A 21,743-nucleotide genomic window follows, 5' to 3' on the forward strand; every position below is an offset into this window, starting at 1 on the left:
AGGAAGTGACGTAGGGATTTTTGGTAGAAGCGGTGGGCGTGAGCTGGGGTTTCCCGCGTAGTTTGTGCTGCTGCTCCGGGTTGTGGCATGGACCTGTCAGTGTATGAGCCGGCCAGCCTGCCGGACCTGCTGCCGCTCTACTACCGGAGGCTCTTCCCCTTCTACCAATACTACCGATGGCTCAACTACGGCGGCGGTGAGCTCTGCTATGTCCCATGCTGCCCTTGTATAGAAGCCTGGACTCCATTCACATCATGCTGAGGCTTCTATGACCACGTCCAGCAGCCTAGATGACTGATCCTGCATTAGTCTCTGCTGGCCTGGTGCAGATGCCCCATAGAGATGAATGGCGCAGCCGGGTTCCGCAGCAGTAACCCCCCCATAGCACGCTACGGGAAAGCGATTCTTCCTGCACACGAGCGGATAGCAATTGCGGTTTCCGCTAGTGGATGACAAATCCCAGCATGCTCCACTTTACTGCAGTTCCCGCACGGACGGCTTCCATTGAAGTAAATAGAAGCCGTCCGATCCGCGGCCACTGTGGACGGCTGTGGGAAGAGCAGAAATCATAACGCTCGTCTTTTCCATCAAGGTAGATGTCTGAGGGCTTTATTTTTTTGCAGGATGATTTTTTTTCAAACTCTTAAAAGTTTCTAAGTGGAGTGAAATGGGGAAAAATACACAGTTTTACCATCTTTTGGGGGTTGTTTTTTCAGCGCAAACCCTGCAACGCATTTTTTTCCCCAAGATCTGACCGCCGACAGGGCTGGATGAGGACCAGCTTTTGGCAGGATGACCTTTCTGTTTCTATTGGTACCATTTTGGAGTATGGATGACTTTTGGATCACTTTCCATTTTTTTTTTTTCTTGGAGGCTGGGTGGCCGACAAAGCGCAATTCTGGAATTGTGGTGGTTTTTGGTTTTTTATGTTTTGGGGTTCTTTGTTTTGTTTTTTTTTTCTTATGAAAAATGTAACTCTTAAAAGCCCTTTTATTTTTTTATAATTTTCCACTTACTTTTTTTTAAACTTTTTTGTAGTCCCCCATAGAGGACTTGAACTTGTGACTCTTTGATCGCTTATACCATATACTGCAAACTAGTATTGTAATATGTCATTTCTGCCGGCACTCACAGGCCAATAGGCAGAAAATACATGGCTGCCATGACAACCGAACGGCACCTTATGATCTGATCATCGTGGGGTCTTTTTGGATCAGGGCATTTAAATGCTGCTGTTAGAATTGATAGCCACGTTTAAAGGGTTAACAGCGGCAATCAGCATCCATTGCTTGTCACAGCTGTTCTGGGCAGTTGTCAAAGCCATTTGGTACCCGCTGTCTATGGATCAACCCCACTCCATACAAACCCGGGCACAGGAGGGCGTACATGTCCACCCATACGCACCTGCGCAGTTTGGTAGTGCGGGCACAGCTTGCATTGAATGAATTGGGAGCCGTGCCTATAGTGCCAAACGGACTACTGCAATGTTAACAGCCCTATCCGCACTGACAGCAGTCCCAGCGATCACTGATCGGGCCGGGATCCCAAGTGGCGGATCCCCACTGATCAACTAGTGATGACTTATTCTGAGGGTAGGTTCTCTACTGCCCCCTTCAGGTTTATAATGGCGTTGCTTGTGTGTATTGCAGTTGTAAAGAACTACTTCCCGAACAGGGAGTTCAGCTTCACCTTGAAGGACGACATCTACGTGCGGTACCAGTCCTTCAGTAACATGAGCGAGCTGGAGAAGGAGATGCAGAAGATGAACCCCTATAAAATAGACATAGGGGCCGTCTATTCACACAAGGTCAGTATTTGGTTTCATGACGAATGCAACTTTCGATAGAAACCGGCGCCAAAAGCATATGCTCTATTGTAAAGAAGCCGGCACTGGTAAATGCAGGTGCAGCTCCCACTGACTCCTATGAGACCCCAGCCTGCAATTACGAATGCCGGCCACTACATGGGTCGGAGCAGCTGCCACTCTGACCCGGTGCATCCCAATTAGCAACTTCCCACTCAGAGTAAACAGGCAATCAAAATACTAACGACGACCTGTCCGTGAGTTACATGTGATTATGTCATCGTCATGTGATCAGTCACCTCTGAGCTCCGCCCCTGATCACATAATGATGATGTCATCACAGGTTCTTTATCCTTGTGCACTGAATGAGGGATTTCATGTGATCAGTCATTGGGTCTCCACACAGCTGCTGTCCGGCTCTGCTGGTTTAGCACCTGTGATGACGTCACCGTCCTGATCAGGGGAGGAGCTTATAGCACTGATGACTGATCACATGATGGTGACATCATCACATGTCCTGTAAGCACACTGCTGCTGTCCAGCTCTGCTGGTTTAGCACCTGTAATGACATCACCGTCATGTTATCAGGGGGCGGAGCTCATAGCCCTGGTGATTGATCACATGATGGTGACATCACGGGTCTTGGAAGCACAGGCTGCTGTCTGCTCTGCTGGTTTAGGACCCATGACCAACTCCAATCCCTTCCACTATATTATGTTAGTAAGTGGTGCATTGCACCACCAGAAACACTGGTGCTATAATTTCCTAATAAGTACTAGTTGTTTATTTATGAACGACTGTCTGTTTACTCTGAATGGAGGTCGGTGTCCAGAAGAGGTTACTTGCACGCTCTGCCTCCACTGGCTGTACGACTGTCGCTCTTGGCGGGCACTTGGACACCTTTACACTGTCAGCATCATTCCCTATCATACATCTGATAGTTGGGCAACTCTTAACCCCTTCCCGCTCCATGACGTACCGGTACGTCATGGAGCGGCGGGGTATGTATACAGTGCGGGCGTCAGCTGTTTATAACAGCTGACACCCGCGGGCAATAGCTGCTATCGGCCGATTGTGGCTATTAACCATTTAAATGCCCCGAACGATGTTCAGGGGTCCTGCACCCCCCCACCCCCCACCCCCGCCGCCGCTGCCGCGGTGAGATCAGGGGAGCCGTGCGTGTGTCGTGTCATGGCAGCCGGGGGCCTAATGAAAGGCCCCAGGGCTGCCTTACCAGACTGCCTATTAAGCCATCCCCGTGGGGTGATGCTATAGTATTACATCATACTGCAGGAGCGATCAAAGCATCGCATGTTAAAGTCCCCCAGGGGGACTTCAAAGTAAAGTTAAAAAAAAATCAATAAAGTTTTTTTTTAATTGTAAAAAAAAAAGTTATAAAAGTTTAAATCACCCCCCTTTTGCCATATCTATTATTAAAAAATCTAAATCCTAAAATAAAAATATGTATTTGATATCGCCGCGTCCGTAAAAGTCCGATCTATCAAAGTAACGCATTGTTTCCCGCACGGTGAACGTCGTCTGAAAAAGAAAAAAAAACCCGCCAGAAATGCACTTTTTTAGTTACCCTGTCTCCCAGAAAAAACGCAATAAAAAGTGATCAAAAAGTCGTATGTATTCCAAATTGATACTATCGGAAACTACAGGACATCCAGCAAAAAATGAGCCCTTGCTCAACTACGTCGACGGAAAAATAAAAAAAGGTATTGTGTGCACAAAATGACCGCAGAAAATAATTGAAAAAAATTAAATGTCTTTGGGGAAAAAAAAGAGAAGTATAGTAAAAAATAAACTATACAAGTTTGGTATCGTAGTAATCATACCGACCCATAGAATATAGTTGTCGTGTCGCTTTTGTTGCCGTTTGTGCGCCGTAGAAACAAGACACACTGAAAAATGGCGAAATGTCGTTTTTTTTTTTTTCCATTTTACTCCACTTAGAATTTTTTTTAAGTTTTTCAGTATATTATATGGTACTTTAAATAACACCATTGAAAAATAAAACTCGTCCCGCAAAAAACAAGCCCTCCTACAGCGACGGCGATGGATAAATAAAGGAGTTACGATTTTTTTTGAAGGGGGGAGGAAAAAATGAAAATGGAAAAAGAAAAATGGCCTCGTCATTAAGGGGTTAATATTGTATCCTTGTCACCCCCCCTCTGCAGCCCAGCTTGCACAACTCTGTGAAATCAGGAACCTTTCAAGCTCAGGAGAAGGAACTGGTATTTGATATCGATATGACAGACTATGACGACGTTCGCAGATGCTGCAGGTAAAATGATATAAAGGATATCTGAACCTTCGAAGACCCTTTTACAGTTTCTTTATAGATGTTAGAAAAGTTGAGTAACTTTGTAAGTAGTTTACTTTGCACTGATCCTGCCTGTTTTACAGAGTAGAGCTGGATTCACAATTTGTACTTCTTAATTTTACAGTACCGATTGTCAATACTAAATGTGTGGCGGGGCATTTTTTCCAATTATAGCGTTCTATTGAAAAAAAAAATGTTGATTTTTTTTTTTTTTAAGATTTATTTTTTTGCAGTAAAGGGGGTAAAAAAAAAGAACGATTCCACATTTGTGTCACATAAGGGAACTTGAAGATATGATCCTTTGATCGCTTAGCTAATACACTGCACTGCTTATGTAGTTCGGTGTATTATATGGCATTGTCACATTTAGTACCAACAGTACAGCCTGTTGCGGTCACTGATGACACGGACCCTCACAGGCCACCGTACATATTCTGGACTACTTGTTCTGATCCGCAGTTACAATGTACTTACCAAGTCACTCTTTGTTAAGGTGTATTCTGTATGTAAGTGCTGTTCAAGGCTGACCTTGTGCTTTAGGGCCGCTCTCACACGAGCGTTTGTAAAGCACTACATTTTCAGTGTTTTTGTGAGCCTTTGCCTGCGGTTTTACAATACATTTTGTGCAGTAACAACGCAGGCAAGGCAAGTTGCCGACATTATAATTTTTTTTTACCCCCTTCCCAATCGCATAGGAAGCGGCGTTAGAAACGCTCTACATGTGTTTTACAGCGTTTTTATCGCACCCCATTCATTTTATTGGGCGATGCAGGGCGTCTAATGCGCCGAACCCCGAAAATAGAACATACAGCGTTCGTTTTAGCGCTAATTATAAACACTGCGCTAAACCGCTCGTTTGAGAAGTCCCATTGAAATGATTAGAGGCTTAGTACAGCGTTTTTAACAGGCGGTAATAACGCCCGCCAAACGCTGTAAAAGCCGTCTGTGTGTGCGAGACCTTAAACACCTTGCAGTGCGTCATTAGATATACGCTCTAAATTAATGACCGGTCTGATTAATGGGTTTTTTTTTAGCTCCGCAGATATCTGCAATAAATGCTGGACGCTGATGACCATCGCTATTCGAATCCTGGACCGAGCGCTCTATGGTAGGCGCCTTGTGCTGATATGGTTCTGTACGTTTTATACGGTGTGATATAGGTCTGATCTGTACGTGGCGTATCCCTGCTGAATCCCGTACACTGCAGTGGGAAGACGTCTCATGCTGATGATTGGGAAAAGAGTAACGGTTCCTTTGATTTATTTATTTTATTTTTTTTTTGCCTTTTTCACTTCTCGCTACTTTGTTGTATGATTTCCCATTATTCTTCCTAATTAGTCTTAGTATGTGACCCCTCTTCCTGGATAACGCGACGCCCCTAATGTCATTGTATTCAAACTTTCTTTCTCAGAGGACTTTGGCTTCCAGCACCGATTATGGGTTTACTCCGGTCGGAGGGGCGTTCACTGCTGGGTGTGTGACGAGTCGGCAAGGAAGCTCTCTCAGGCGGAGAGATCCGCAGTGGCCGAATACCTAACTGTAGTCAAGGTATAGTAAGAGTTTACTGCATTATAGAAGCGCTTCATTTTGGTTTTCTTCCCAAACTATTATAGGTAAAAGTGGCCAAAATAGTATTCCATTGTGTGCAATAGATCGATTTACCTTTTTTCGACACCACCAGCTGCCATTTTTGGTTGCTTCTCTCCCCATTCGACACAGAAGCCGCTTACTGTGTCCGGCCAAGCCTAGTCATGCCTAGCCATACAGTTCTCGTTGTGCATCCTTTGCTTTCCTTGCTGCTACGAGGGTGAAGTCAATGCTCCGCAACCCGTGGTGACCGACAGAAGTGGGAAGGGACTAGGTGTAGGGGACATTGCGTTATAGTTCGCGGAAGACTGTTGCAGGGTGAGTCTGATCTCTGGTGGACAGAATAAGAGCTGGAGTGAGATGTTGGGGTCACGTGACCAGGTAACTGGAAAATAAAGCTACGGAAAGTATTGACTGAGGCCTCATGTCCACGGGCAAAAGATAATTTTAAATCCGCAGCGGATCACCCGCATGCGGATCCGCACCCCATAGGGATGCATTGACCACCCGCGGGTAGATAAATACCCGAGGATGGTAAATAAAAGTGAATTTTAAAAAAATGGACATGCTCCATTTTCGTGCGGGTCTCCCGCAGGCTTCTATTGAAGCCTATGGAAGCCGTTCGGATCCGCGGGAGACCTAAAATAAGAAAAACTTACCCGCAGCGGACCGGGCAGGTCTGCTCTTCTTCACGGCCGGATCTTCTTTCTTCGGCCCGGCGCATGCGCGCGGCACGCTGCCGGCCGGAGAAAGAAGAGAAGACCTGCCCGGTCCGCTGCGGGTAAGTTTATTCTTATTTTCAGCCCTCATGTCCGCAGGGCAGGAGGGACCCGCTGCGGATTCTCCATGGAGAATCCGTAGCAGGCCTGATTTTCCCCGCGGACATGAGGCCTTAAGAACTTTATGGACCACTTCACAACTCTGCAATTGCTTGCACATGAAACGATGGAGTGCTACTTTAAAGGAACCGATCAGCTGGAGCATGATAATCAAACTGCAGGCATGCTGTTACAGAAGCGGAGGAGCTGAGCAGATGGGTATATAGCTTTATGGGGAAAGATTCAATATAACTTGTATTTCATTCATTTAACCAAATAAGCACCAAGTGCCATCAATTTACAACACTTGGCCCTGGGTTTTAATCCTGGCTGATAGTAAAAAAATTAAAGTTCCTACAATGCAGCAGGAGCAGGTCGGGTCCTCGGCTATTAAGTCACAGCCGAGAATCCGGAGGAGAAGGCAGAGGTAATTTTTAACCGCTTCTGCCTTTTCTATAGCAGGCTACATAGCGCTCAGTGAGAGGCAGATTGCAATTACAAGCTCTGGCCACTACACAGGGGTCGGAGAAGCAGCTTCCTCTCCAACCCTGATGCATCTCGGCACTGACAGCCGGTGCTGCCTGGAAAACGCCTTTAAGGGTGAGTTCATGTACGGCAGAAGGAGCTAAAATTCCGCAGCAATGTACAATACAATGTCAGTGAATGTGGTTTTAACAAACCCTCTGCGCTTTCAGCAGAAGCTAACTGCAGGCATGCTGTGGATGTAAACTCTGCATGCAATGTGTGATCATACCCTAATGGGGGGATGTACTTGATTAAAAAGCATACTTTTTTCCCAAAACAAACACTGCCACTTCTGTTCGTAGGTTGTGTGGGGTATTGCAGCTCAGCCCCTATACTTTCCATGATGCCAGACATGACCCATGGACCCATGTTACTGTTTCTGGAAGAAAGCGATCTTGTTTTCTTAAATATTTTGTGACGTAGCTCGAGCATCTTTCCTACTATTAAGTGCTGATATCCACCATTCGGTAGTCTGAACCGGCCTCTTGGCGAAAGTGAACCCCTGAAAAGGCACGGCGACTGGCCCTTCTGGATGACTTTCCAGTAACCATTTAGTTAGCACTTTGAAAACAATTTATGTCTTTATGTATTCTTTAACCTTCATGCAGGACTGTTGGTAATGGAACGCGTTTCACATCTGCGACAGGGGCTTCGCTGTCCGGGGGGGAGCAGGAAAGGGAAATCCTCGTGGCCAGACGGCTCCATCTTAGGACTAGAATGGGGTCCGATCGCTCAGCTGCCTGACTTAAAGCGCTGCAATCTATAGATAATGATAAAGTATAAGAAATGAAAGCCGTGCTGTAATAAACTTAGATGTTTTTTCTGGCCATAGCTCACCGTGCTCAGACCACGAGTCCATGCCATCATGTGACCGCACTTTTTTAGCATTTTTTTATATTGTTATGGTTAATGTGTTGGGTTTTTTTTTTTGAAAGTTTAACATTTATCTTGCAGGGAGGAGAAGAAACCATAAAGAAGGTCCAGCTCTCTGATCCAATTCATCCGCTCATAAGGTATTGTAGCAATCACGCTGCTGTTGGGTCATCTTCACTGAAGTACAGGTTATTTGATTTAGTATTTTGAGCGTTGCCCGGCATGTTTTGTGCTGCTCCTGCTTTACTATATTTTACATGTCTTGATTTTATTTTCTGCCTTCTCTTGATCTAAGTACATCTTTAACCCTTTCCAATCCACTGTCTGATGTCTAAAGACATTCTGATTGAAGGCTGTACAGTTTCTGATGTTGGAAGATGTCCAGCAGGGTATTCTTACTGTATATTACTGGCCGCTCTGTTGTTGGGGGCCTCTCCAGCATGTCCAATACCGCAGTACTGGCTCTAGCCAGCAGGTGGCGCGATTGTATAATGGCAGAAAGAGAAAACCCCCTAGGAAACCCTGAATCCAAAATTGGATTGCAAAGGGTTAAGCCTATAATCATCCATTGTGGCGTAAATCCGCACCCAAATCCGTGGGTGAATTTTGACTCCAGATTTCACTCATTGCATTTTACTGCATTGCGCTGTGAAAATCCGTGGTATTTCCACAGAAGATGGAGCGTGCGGCGGGTATATCTTACACAGGGTTTGGGGTTTGCTACAAGCTCCTTCACTTACATTGTGCTGTACATTGCTGTGGAAGTTCAGCAGCAGTTCTGCTGTGTGTGAACTCGCCCTAAATAACTGATTTGTCATTTTCTAATATGGTTTCCTGGGAGTAATATATTCTGTATCTTACAGGAAATCCCTAAAGATTATAGAGAGATACTTTGAAGAATACGCCTTGCTGGGTCAGGACATCCTGGAGAATAAGCAGTGCTGGGACAAAGTGTTGCCACTTGTTCCGGAAGATATCCTTTATCTTATCTGATTGCATGACACCCATTTCTGAGTCACATAAATGTGTCTCCTGACAGTCGCTGCAACGAAGTAGCAGTGGGATATGAAAAATGCTGAACAGGAGTCACAGCTGAAAAACTTTGTCCCAATGCCAAAACTCTGCCGTCCCATTACATTACTAGTTGCTGATTCAGCTGGCAGGGTTTTGCTATCGGGACAAATGGCTATTTGCAAAACAATATTCCCAAATTTTCGGTAGATTTTACTTCAGATGCTATTTATTGTGTATTGTATTGTATTGACGTTCTTTTTTTGAAGCAACCGATCCTTAATCTATGATCACCAGTGCGAGAGAATCTGCTGCGAGACTTCCAGAAAGCGCGATCCTCTGTAGATCGCTGGGAGAGGTTAAAGAAAAGTTTAGGTCCTCTGGTGAGAATCTTAATGCTCTCTGGCCTTTTTATTACTTTTCCTTTTTCTTCTTGAAACATCAATCTTATGTAGGGGTGGGATCTTGTATTGCAGCTGACCCCATTCACTGAGCTTTAAAGGGCTTTTCTAGGACTAGAAGGCCTGCTGGTTTTCTAGTAAACGCACCCCCTCTTCCCATGGGCTGTTTGGTATTGCAGCTTCAAGTGAATAGAGCTTTAGAGACCCACTTTTGTACCAAACCACTGGTGTAACTATAGAGGACGCAGGGGATGTGGTTGCACCCGGGCCCAGGAGCTTCAGGGGGCCCATAAGGCCTCTCTTCTCCATATAGGAAGCCTAGTACTATGGATAAAGCATTATAGTTGGGGGCCCTCTTACAGGTTTTGTAATGGGGCCCAGGAGCTTCAAGTTACGCCTCTGTACCAAACATACATGTCCCTCCCATCCCACTTTAAATAAACTGACTTTATAAAGACTTACTACTAAACTCTGTTCCCAACAAACCATGGTTAGTACCTTAGATCAGGGGTCCCCAACTCCAGTCCTCAGGGACCACCAACAGGTCATGTTTTCAGGATATCCTATAGTAAGAACACCTGTGGCAATGTCTGAGGCCCCGACAATAATTACATCACCTGGGCAACACTAAGGAGATCCTGAAAACATGATCTGTTGGGGTCCCTGAGGACTGGAGTTGGGGAACACTGCCTTAGGGAATGGTAGAGAGACATATGAAGACCACTTTCAAAATACTTACTAACTTCCTTCGGATTTAGTAGATGTGTCCGCATCCGGGAAAACTCCTTTAAACTTCTTCCATGATGGTTTAAGACACCTGCCAGCCTAGCTAAAATGGCGACCACGACATCAGACTACTGTTGGAGTTGTGGCCTTAATAATGGCTCTCTGCCAGATGATTACACCCTATCAATAAAATATGCTTAACACACATCAAATTTCCCCAGTGAATCTCCTCCTGTGGAAACCTTCTGCCTATCTGCACCCCTCTAACAAAAGCTGGCCAACGTTCCTGCTGTTGGCTGCAAAGCTCCTAATCCCGCTTATGTGGTGTAAACCTGAGGCACCTTCTCTGTCCCGATGGGTGGAGAGGGTTTCACAGCTGTCGCTTTGAAAAAATTGCAAACTGGAAAAATGGTACAAGACACAAATGTTTAAACATTTGGAAACCCTGGTACGAATATATCACTCACAAACAATTACCGGCTTTTGACCATGGACCTCACCTCAAGTCATATATTCCCACATCCCCCAGTCCTCCTCAGATCACTGCAGCGCATTTGGAGAATTCAGATAATTCTCATTGACCACATAACGACAGATTCATTTAGAGGCGACTGCCTTAATCGGTTACATCATTACTTTGTTTGTTTTGATTTCTGTTTATCCTTTATCAAAAATATTCATATTGCAACCTAAAAAAATGTTAACCTGTGTTGCCAATTTGAAATCTAATCAATAAAATAGATTGATACCAAATAGTGCTGAACTGCAATACCTAACAGCCTATGGACAGATATTGCGGTGTGGCTGGAAAAACAGCAGAAGCTTTTTTTCAAGCTCTGCACTAACCCCTTTAAATATTGGAAATGGACCATTCATTTCAGTGTAACTGTTTCTGTTAAGGGGATGGGGCAACCCTTTTAACCCCTTAGTGACGGGGCTTTTTTGCTTTTTTTCCATTTTTGTTTTTTCCTCCTCCCTTTATTTATCCATCGACGTCGCTGTATGAGGGCTTGTTGTTTTTTGCGGGACGAGTTGTATTTTTCAATGGCACTATTTATTGTACCATATAATGTACTGAAAAACTTTTTAAAAATTCTAAGTGGAGAGAAATGGAAAAAACGACATTCCGCCATCTTTCGGTGCGTCCTGTTTCTACGGTGCACAAACTGCAGCAAAAATGAACTGATAACTTGGGTCAGTGCGATTACTACAATACCAAACATATATAGTTTTTTTGTTGTTTTTTTTTTGCTGCAGTACTTGTATTTTTTTTAAAGATATTTAATTTTTTTAAATTATTCTCCGGCCGATTGCGGCTATTGCCCGCGGGTGTCAGCTGTGATAAACAGCTGACGCCCCTGCTGTATGGAGGGAGAAAGTGTATACGGCCGTCATTAAGGGGTTGATGTATTTGTTATCTTCTGTCCTAACTGGTAAAATTCGTGGATTAACTTTTTTTTTTTTTTTCTTTCCATGTTGTATTCCTGTCTAGGAACTTAAAAAAGGTGCAAATTCAGCAAAGGAAATCATGTTACAATATTGCTATCCCCGCTTGGATATTAATGTCAGCAAAGGGGTGAATCACTTGCTAAAAAGTCCCTTCAGTGTTCACCCTAAAACAGGCAAGTGCACAGAGTTCTCATTTGGATGTGGTTATAGTTTTTAAAGGGGTACGTCCATCTTATAATGGGGTGGTATTTTGCTAGCATGTGCCATCACTTTATGATCGATGGGACTCTGACGTTTACCGGTTTTCCTCTATATAGAAGCGTTTCCTGCACAGTGGGTGGCTAAGATGCCACCGTGGAGAGGAGAAATGTACAGGGGACGTTGTAGTATGTCGGCACTGCGTCTGCTTCATTCACAGCATTGGTGGGGTCCAGAGTTTAGAACCTTACAATTATTAAAGGGGTTTACCAAGTTGTATTTTTTTCAGTGAAACGTCTTTCCCCATGTTATAACTAACAGGCATCTACTCACTTCTCCTCGCTCCCTGTTGTGTCCCACTGCGCTGCTCGGTCCTCCCTGCTTGGTTTAAAGGCTGCAGTCCCGCCCGATCTATGGGACATCACACGCACTGCAGTGAATGACAGCTCAGCAGTCAAGCACTGAAACTGATTGGTTGCACGTGTGACATCCCGTTAGCAGTCTAGGGCAGTCTGTAAACATGATCTTAGGGGGGGATCTGAAACACAGCGCGGGGCGCATATTAGCCTATTACTCCACACTTCTACACGAGCCAACCTAAACAACCAATCACCGGGAATCAGGCAACCCAAATAACCAATCACCGGGAATCGGGCAACCCAAATAACCAATCACCGGGAATGAGTGAATCCAAACAACCAATCAGGTTGCGAATGGTGTGCATTTGGGGAGTAATAGTTATACGCGTTTGACACAGAGAGAGGCGTATATGCCTCTTACTTATCTTATAGCGTAGGGAACAGGATTTTACTGAAAAATTATTGGGTCAGCAGGGCCAGCGGCATAGCTTTGCAGCCACAGATTCTATGAAGGGTCTTCTGTTATCTCTACTCATCCCTGTATGGGCTGCTCTTAGATTTGACTCTCTGCACTGTAAATGTGTCAAGTGGGCAGTCCTCACTGTCCATGAGCGCCATCAGATTTCACTGAGGGCAGTGGATGGTTTCTCCCTATCGATAATAAACAGTGGGCAGTGAGGACTGCCCACTTGACACATTCAAAGTGCTATGAACTGAATCTTAAGGTCACTCTTATGCAGTGAGTATAGGGAACGGAGCAGCAATAATAAACCTCTGCAGCTGACATAATGCAATGACAGGTCGTATTTAAGAGCATATCCCAGCTATAGCAAACTTAGACCGGGTTCACACGATGTTTGTGGTATATGATTTTTTTTATGCCATAAGACAAATAACGTGAGTTGCTGTGTTCTTCTGTACTGCAAAAGTAAACTTGTCAAATGTGTGGCAAACTTTTTTGACATAAGTTTGGCTCTTGGTACCTCCTTTTCACAGTATGGTGCTGTACCCACAAATGGGATGATGAGCTCTAAGGGGCTTCTAACACGGCACGATTATCATGTGATTGTTATATTGGGTGATTTGCACAATAATTATCAGGTGTAAATGCATGCAGTGAGCGAACGATCAATAAATCGCTGATTGGATCGTTCATGTGGACCTAAAATTCATTCATTTACTGCAGATCTTTTTGTGTAAACGGGCATCGCAGCGATTTGCTGAGCAGAAAGCAGTGACTGATGGGTTGACTAGAGACGTGGTTATGTTCGAATGAACAATCAAAACTACCCAATGTTCAATGCAAGTGCATGCCAAGCGAACGATGTACAGTCACTACTTCACGCTGGTCGCATGCTCACTCCAATTTATCCTGCCGTGTAAAAGGACCCTGAGATACTATGAGATGAGGCTTGTGGGGTTGTCAGATTTATCTTCCCTCTAACTAATCTGCTTTGTCTCCTTCCAGGTAGAATTTCAGTTCCAATTGATGTTAGGAAGTTGGAGAGTTTTGATCCGTTTGCGGTCCCAACAATAAGGTAATACCTTCATCTTTAACACCTCCAGCAGTGTAATTCTCAGCACTCCTCACTAAGCAATGGAATAAAGTAACCACAAACTTTTACGTACTGGGAACAGATACAAACAGATGACCGCTCTTGTTAGTCCTTGTGTTGAGAACTCTGCTCTGAACTGTGTTTACTGAGCACCACCAGGATCTACAAACCTCAAGACTCCACAACAGCGAAATAGCCAAGATATTGAAGCAGCTCGGACATTACTTCTGTGTCCTGGATCTTTTAGGGGGTTCCAAACTGAGTGGATTTCAAGTGAAGTTTCCATGTGGACCCTCTGCAAGGAAATTCTGCTGCATTTACAGTTGCAGCAAAGTGATGAGATTTTGAAAATCTTATCCACAAGCTGGGAAAATAACCCGCGTCCATTTTAGCGCAGTTTCCGCTGCGGAATTCACCTCTTCTTGATGAAAGGGTGAATTCTGCACTGAAATACGTGATAAAACCCCATTCAAAATCCATACCAAATGGAGTGGGATTGGAGACAGGCTTGCAGGTGAATGCCCGCTGCTGACATTCCGCTGCAAATAAGTCCCAGTGTGGGACTCTCCACCCCCCCACACCACCCAAAAAAGCTGTGAGCCATTAAAAAATAAACTAGGTAATACACTCATTTTAGGAAGTGATGGCATATGGCTAGAATATGATCAGTTGAGGGTCTGACCACTGGGATAGGTTATCAGTATAAGGTCTGGCACCCCTGCCCATCAGCTGCTTGAAGGATGCGTGGTCCCACCCTCTCTGCCTCTTGGTTATAGTGACATCACGTTTATTGATTTGAGTGTTCCTGCTTTCTCATATGGTTTTGCACATTGATTGCATGGCCTTTGAGTACCTCAGTCCCATTCGAGTGTGCTGCAGTATCAGGCGCCGCCTCTTTACAGTGTACCATGCTCTGCTTGATAAACAGTGAATTGGCCGGGGCACCCTGGTGTCTTCAGTCAGCTGATTGTGGGGAGGCTGGGAGTTAAATCGTCACCCTAAGAATAGGGCATCAATATAATAGTCCCTGAAAACCCCTTTAACCCCTCAAGAACACTGGCTTTTTTTTTTTTTTGTTTTTACTTTTTGGTTTCCTTCTCCAATTTAAAAAAATCATAACTTATTTATCAGTCAATGTCGCTGTATAAGGGCTTGTTTTTTGCGGGATGAGTTGTATTTTTCAATGGTACGATTTAAAAATACAACTTTAAAAACATTACAAAATACTATTTGGTGTCATGAAAAGCTTTTTGACAATTCTAAGCGGGCGGAAAAGTGGAATTCTACCATCTTTGTGGGGGATCTTGTTTCTACAGCGTACACGCTGCAGCAAAAATGACATAACTTTATGGGTCAGTGTGGATACAACAATACAAAATGTAAATAGTTTGGTTATTTTTTTTTTTTTTTTGTTGTACTACTCTTAAAAAAACAATATCTACCTTTTTTTCCCCTATCAGTCTGCTTGCCGCATCTTCTCGCTGATCTTCTCCAGTCCTCAGGTCACCTCCCCGCAAGCCATCTGGATCCTCCTCCTCTTATGATGCAGCCATTGCCGGCATTCTTCGTCCTGCCGGGCAGTGTACGATACGTCACTAGTGACGGAACGTTCACTGCCTAGCGAGGAATGCCGATCTATTGCTGAAACTGCGCATTCGTTCTGTTTCGCTGCTAGAGTTCATATACTATTGTAGAGACACAGCGCGCATGCGCAGTCTCTGCAATAGATCGGCACCCCCTGCTAGGTTATGAATGCTACGTCACTAATGACGTACCGTACATTGCCCTGCAGGAAAGAGACTGCAGAGAATGGACGCTTCATCACCAGAAGATGAAGAATCGGCCGGCTGGAGGGGAGTTGACCCAGGGGGACTGCAGGAGACGGAAGAAGGTTGGTGTGGAGAAGATGAGGTCAGTAGGCTGCCTGGGGAGGAATAGGTGAGTGTTGAGGTTTTTGTTTTTTTTTTCTCTAGTGACAGAACCCCTTTAAGACATCTTCTGACAGCCATAACTTCTTTTATTTCTCCGTCGACATAGTTGTGCGAGGGCTTGTTTTTCACAGGACGTCCTGTAGCTTCTATTGGTACCCTTTTTGAAATGTATGACTTATTGATTGCTTTTTATTAGATTTTTTTTCTTAAAGATGGGGTGACCAAAAACAGCACAATTTTTTCTTTTTTTTTTTTCTCTTTTCTGGCAGCGTTCACCATGTGGGATAATGTTTCTTTTGATTGGACTAAAATGTTTTTGTTTTTTTTTCTTTAAATCATACATATGCGAAAAGTGTGTGTGTGTTTTTGGGGTTTTTTTGTTTGTTTTTTAAACACACAAAAAAAACTTTTACCTGTTTGTTTTTTAATTAATAGAACTTGTGTTTTATTCATTTTTTCTTTTTTTTAAAATTTTTAGTCCCCATAGGGAACTTAAATTTGCTCCTGCAGTATAATATAATACTGTAGTATTACATTATACCACAATCTGACTGGCAATGCCATCTGATCTCCAATCGGGGCATTTAAATCCCACTGTCAGAATTGACAACAGCAATTAAAGGGTTAACAGTGGTTTTTGTGGGTGTCAGCTAGCCGACACCCGCATTATATGGAGCTGACACACCCACAGTGCCCCCTCCCATCCTCACTCCATACAAATCTGGAACCTCGATGATCTAACGGTACGTTATGGAGCGTTAAAGGGTTAATGATGGCTTTTACTTAATAAGTGTAACCCAACGTTGTTAAACTATGGAATGAATGGAGGACATATTGTTCACATGACGTTTTCCGCCTGTTTTTAAAGTGTATTTATGTTGACTTCAGCATGATGTGCAGCGAGCTGGACAATGTAAGCACAATAGAAGAGGACCAAGCTGACGCGAATGAAGGGGAGCCGGACGTTAAACGGCGGACTAGAGGTGATTCGTTATACTGTGTGTAGAAATAGATTTGGCAGCGGACCTGAATGATTTGTTGGCAAATATTTAGTTATCACTAGTTGTGCAAATCAATCAAGAAAACTCCTCCCACAATAACGAGTACGACGGACCCTCACAATACTACTTTTGGCTGGATTTAGACGACCGTATATCCGCTCGGTTTTTACGCCGAGCCGAGGTGTCCTCATCTGCAAGGGGGGGGATGGAAGAGCCAGAAGCAGGAACTGAGCTCCGCCCCCTCTCTGCCTCCTCTCCGCCCCTCTGCACTATTATTTGCAATGGTGAGAGGCTGGACGGGGCCGGGGCTAATTCTCGGAACTTCGTCCTGCCCCCGCCCCGCCTCCTTTCATTGCAAATAGTGCAGAGGGGCAGAGAGGGGGCGGGAGCTCAGAGCACTGCTCCTGGCTCTTCCATCCCCCCCCTGCAGGGAGAGACAACGTATATCGGCTGGGCGTGAAAACCGAGCCGATATACGTTCTGAATCCAGCCTGATATTTAATAGCCATATCAGATGGCAAGAAGTACTTGGATATCCCCACGTTTTCTCCTCACCTCTCTGTAAGTGCAGCGAAGTTCTTTTGGGATGCAATCCATTAATTTGAAGTTTGAAAACTGCAAAGACTGTACAGGATTGGAATATGTTACATTTCACAAGCCCAGAAACTCAAGACTGAGATGGGGAAAAGCAATTATGTCATTTTACTAATTAAAAAATAGCATATTTTCTTGCTAAGTGGTTTCCACCCTCAGGGTGCTCTCATGGGTGCAGGTTTTGTTCTGTATTTTTTTTATGCAGTTTTTGAAGCCAAAACCCAGAGATGGTCATAAAAGGAGAGAAAGAAGAAAGGTATTGGATATAGCTTCTCTCTTTGGGGGGTGGGGGAGGGGGGGGGGTCACTCTTAGTTGTGGCTTCAAAAATGGCATCAAAAAGCCTGACTAAAAGCTGCATTTGTGAAGCGTTATTTATGCATCTGGCGCCTCATGGGTCCCAATACTTCCACATTTTACTGCGTTTTAGCGCAATGTAAAACAATCTAAATTAAAATCTGACTGAGAGGTGACGTGGCTGAAATCCAGGGTCGTAGTTCTTGCACACAAGTCCTGCTCAGCTGTAGATCCAGTATAGAAGAAATATGTCTTAATGTGAAAGAAATCCTCGCTCTAACAGTCTAAGGGCCCATTTACACGGCCATATGCGTTTTACGTAAGCCAATGCATCAGAGGGGCAGTGTATATCAGCCGGGTGTGAAAACCCGGCCAATATACGCCCGTGTGGATAAGTTTAGGGTAGCCCTTTATTAGATATCCTAATAATTTACAGCTTTTTTGTACTTGTCTCTTAGATTATAAAAGAACCAGCTTGGCTCCATACGTGAAAACATTTGAACAATTTCTTGATAAACTTGACCAATCTCGAAAAGGAGAAATGCTGTTGAAAAGTGGTAAGCAACAACTTATTTGGAGTATTTTTTTTTATCACAAGGTGCTACTTCAAGGGGATCTCATCGGAGGCAAGCTCTCTGCAAATGTGGCCCTGGGTTCCACTACCAGCACTGATTTTTGCCAAAGGGAGATGCGACCACAAGCCATTTTCTCTCCAGCAGCCACAGCAAAGAAAATGTAGAAATACACGGTGGCCATTCAGATGAATGTCCGTCCCTGCATCCACATAGCCTCATGTATAGGGACTGGCTTTGACTCCTTTTCATAGTGCCTTCATGTGTTTTTCAAGATAATGCCCTGTAAATTAACTTTTAGGGACATGTGTCATCTGCTCCTGCAACATCCAGTAACCAGAACTATAAAAATACAGTAAAATTCTGTTACTTTACAAACACCCCGATTATGGGATATTCTAAAAAAAAATGTGTAAAGCATAGGGGTATCTGAGGGAAAATGTGAAAAAAAATAGTTTGTGGAAGGACTGTGTTATGTGCAGTAACGTATGCATCAATTATGCTTCATAGTGTAAGCATACGCATCACACTGAGCTTGAAGTGACTCTTGCCATGCCTGTGTTATATGAATGTCATGTTGTCTTTTTTTTTTCACTTCAGATCTTAAGAAAGAGTTTTGAAGCTCATGGAAGGATCGTTGAACGGCTGCAATCCGAGTTGTGCATTTAATGAACTCCAGCTACCCGCATTTTCTATGGACTTTTTATACCATTTACAAAGTAAAAATAAGTCATTCAGCTGTCAGGACAATTATTTAACAGATTTATGGGACATTGGATGCAGTTCTATGATGAATGACTAAAAGGATTGGCCTCATCAAATAAATTGTATTATAGTTTGGTACAGTTTCTGTTCCCACGTGTTTTGATCTCCTAAACTGGTTGCTGCAAGCAGATGTGTCTGATTTATGTTCATCTGCAGAATACAAAGGGGTTCCATTTATTGTGCTTTTTATTTCATGTTGCTTTAGGCCTCGTGTCCACGGGGACAGATCCGCAGCGGGTCATCCGCACGCGTGATCCGCGCCCCATAGAGATGCATTTTCCCCTGAGACGCGGATTGCATGTGCAGGAAAACACCCGCAGCATGCTCCATTTTAGTGCGGGTCTCCTGCAGGCTTCTATTGAAGCCTATGGAAGCCGTCCGCATCCGCGGCACACCCGCAGCTGAATTCCTGCTCTCCGGCGCGGGAGAGCAGTTTTGTTTTTTTTAAATGCACGGCAAATGCTCGCAGCACACTTCTGGCGTGCTGAGCACATCCGCCGGGCCGAAGAAAGAAGATCCAGCCACGACGGAGGGCAGATCCGCAGCGTCCGGACAGGTAAGTAATTCTTCTTTCTAGGCCTTATGTCTGCGGGAAAGGAGGGACCCGCTGCGGGATTCTGCATGAAGAATCCGCAGCTGGCCTGGTTTTCCCCCGTGGACATGAGGCCTTAATCCCCACAGGCATCCCATGTCTACGTGCATAGGGGAACTCCTTTGCTAAGGAATGGGCACATTATCAGCCTTGTGTTGGCAGAAACCATTGTACAGAAGGTTTCTATAATGCAGTGCATTCATCATTTTAATCTTTCACTAGCTATACAGTACAAGGGCTTGCATATTACATATGTTTCCAGGCTGCTTTGAAATGGCCACTGCAAAAACTATGAAGCTGCAATCGGATGTTCTCTATGAACATTTTTGCTTTAGGCTACAAACAGGGTCTGTTTTGTGTGTTTGGAGAAGCTGTTTTTTTTGTTTTTATAACAGTACAATGCAAAACATAGTAAAATAAAATAAATTAAATAAAAAATCACACTGGAAATCAAAAGTATGGATTAGGAACACTTCCATAGAGATTTAGAATTTCTGTTAGCTGGTGCGATTTAAATGGGCAAACTTAAAATACTTTTGGTACTGTGTGACAGGTTCCTTAAGGGGGATGTATGTTGTTGACCACCTCTGTCTGAACACTTTTCCCAACACAGAGCTCAACTTGGAGCAATAATAGGTGTCATGGACACGGCAGTGAGTTGATTCTAGCTCTTTATTCTGTTTCAGTTGTAGAAGTGGGTTCAGCTGCCTCATGTGTATGAGGGGTACCATAACTCTCCGCTACTAGCAGAAGTAGGGGAAAAAGAAGAATTGGGGAGGACAACACGCTGATGCAGCTGTTTGCAGAATGAACATTTAATAAAGGGGGTTCCACTTACCTGCTCTATATAAGCAGCTAACTGGACCCAACATACCCTTGTTACTTATCATTTTGTATATTCCACCTGCATAAACTGAAACACCTATCCCCCAGCAATCATCTATTTATCATCTACCTGTAGCTAAGGAGTGTGTGTACGGGAGAACACTGGTGAGTATAAACAAAAAGGCTGTAATAAAGGCAATGCGGTTGCTGACATTACAGATCTCTTTAATAATATGATGAATCAGAGAATGAAGGGACTTACAACTATAAAGCATACTTTTGCTGTAAAGGTGGCCGGGTTTATTATTATAATGGTGCGGGGACTGCAGGGCTAGGTCCTCATCACATCACATCTGGAACCATACATGGAAGGTACACCATCATGCAGAGGTTTTAGAACGCCCTAATTTTTCCAGTTATTTTTTACAAACATAGTCCAGCAACTTACGTGAAATAGTTCAAAAGTAGGTGGAAAACCATAAAAATGTTATAAAACTTTAACCTGCAACACAATGTTATGGGAATAATATCATATTCCAGCTGAATTCATTGTCTGATCCAAATTAATTAGAATGAGAGGTAGCATGCATGCAAGGTATCGGAGTCTGACTCAATGTTGGTCAATCATCAGTACACTTCTGGTTTATTCTTAACCTCACGGAACAGATAAAGTGGAAGTCACGCAGTAATACAAAATACATGCCCCCAACGTCCTAACTAGAGATGAGCGAGTTTAATCGCTAAGGCACATTACTCGAGCAAGTAGTGCCTTAGCCGAGTATCTCCCCGCTCGTCTCTAAAGATTCGGGGGCCGGCGGGTGTGACAGGTGAGTTGTGGGGGGGGGGAGAGAGATCTCCCCTCCGTTCCTCCCCGCCGCTCGCCGGCCCCCGAATCTTTAGAGACGAGCGGGGAGATACTCTGCTAAGGCACTAACTCGAGTAATGTGCCTTAGCGAGTATACTCGCGCTCTCTAGTCATAAATCATGATTGGCTTGGTATGTAATGATTAACATGTTCACGCCTTAAGGTATATGTTGCTACTAACAGGTAATTTCTAGGAAACGCAACTAGAATAGACTTTATTTATATCACTGCTAGGCCAAAGGAGGGCGAAGGGAGGGAGTATGAGCAGCCTCCCTTATGAGCAGTGGGTGTCCCAGGGTTTCTCTTGAGAAAGACCTGTAGAAGAACAGTGTTAGGCCTGAGAACTGTGTGTGGGAGATACGCATATGAATCTAATACATTCCAGCATACAATACGTTAACCATGTAAATGCAGTTCTTTCCTAGGAAGGTAGATATACATAGATACACACGTGTTTGCCTAGGCTGATGTAAGAAACATAAGAAAGAGAGCTAGATATATTAGAATACATATATTACTAAAACAATTGTGTAAATTTATGATTTTTAGCAAAAGAGCCTTTTTCAGGAAATACATTAAGGGCAGCTGCTGTCATCATATAGGCTATCCCTCGCAGCTGAGCATGATCGCCTTCGAAGTATAGTGGCTAAGTGGTGGGTCCCGTAGG

At 44.1% G+C, this 21,743-nt stretch overlaps 1 protein-coding gene across 1 annotated transcript; it reads left to right on the forward strand.

Annotated features, from left to right (window-relative positions):
- Positions 1-36: 36 nt before the first annotated feature.
- On the forward strand, positions 37-18,874 carry PRIM1 (DNA primase subunit 1). Its single transcript, XM_066584703.1, has 13 exons — positions 37-196; positions 1,650-1,807; positions 3,988-4,094; positions 5,168-5,241; positions 5,545-5,681; positions 8,018-8,076; positions 8,800-8,909; positions 9,242-9,330; positions 11,567-11,700; positions 13,553-13,618; positions 16,456-16,550; positions 17,916-18,014; positions 18,630-18,874. The coding sequence occupies exons 1-13, from the start codon at positions 88-90 to the stop codon at positions 18,647-18,649; spliced, it is 1,257 nt and encodes a 418-aa protein (XP_066440800.1). The 5' UTR covers positions 37-87; the 3' UTR covers positions 18,650-18,874.
- The last annotated feature ends 2,869 nt before the right edge of the window (positions 18,875-21,743 follow it).

The sequence above is a fragment of the Eleutherodactylus coqui genome, chromosome 1 (genome assembly GCF_035609145.1).
Source record: "Eleutherodactylus coqui strain aEleCoq1 chromosome 1, aEleCoq1.hap1, whole genome shotgun sequence".
Classification (NCBI taxonomy): domain Eukaryota; kingdom Metazoa; phylum Chordata; class Amphibia; order Anura; family Eleutherodactylidae; genus Eleutherodactylus; species Eleutherodactylus coqui.

Coding starts and splice junctions, on each gene's coding strand:
- PRIM1 (XM_066584703.1), top strand. CDS start 88: ATGGACCTGTCAGTGTATGAGCCGGCCAGCCTGCCGGACCTGCTGCCG. Junction 4,095..5,167: donor GACGTTCGCAGATGCTGCAG/GTAAAATGATAT, acceptor GTTTTTTTTTAG/CTCCGCAGATATCTGCAATA. Junction 18,015..18,629: donor AGAAATGCTGTTGAAAAGTG/GTAAGCAACAAC, acceptor TTTTCACTTCAG/ATCTTAAGAAAGAGTTTTGA.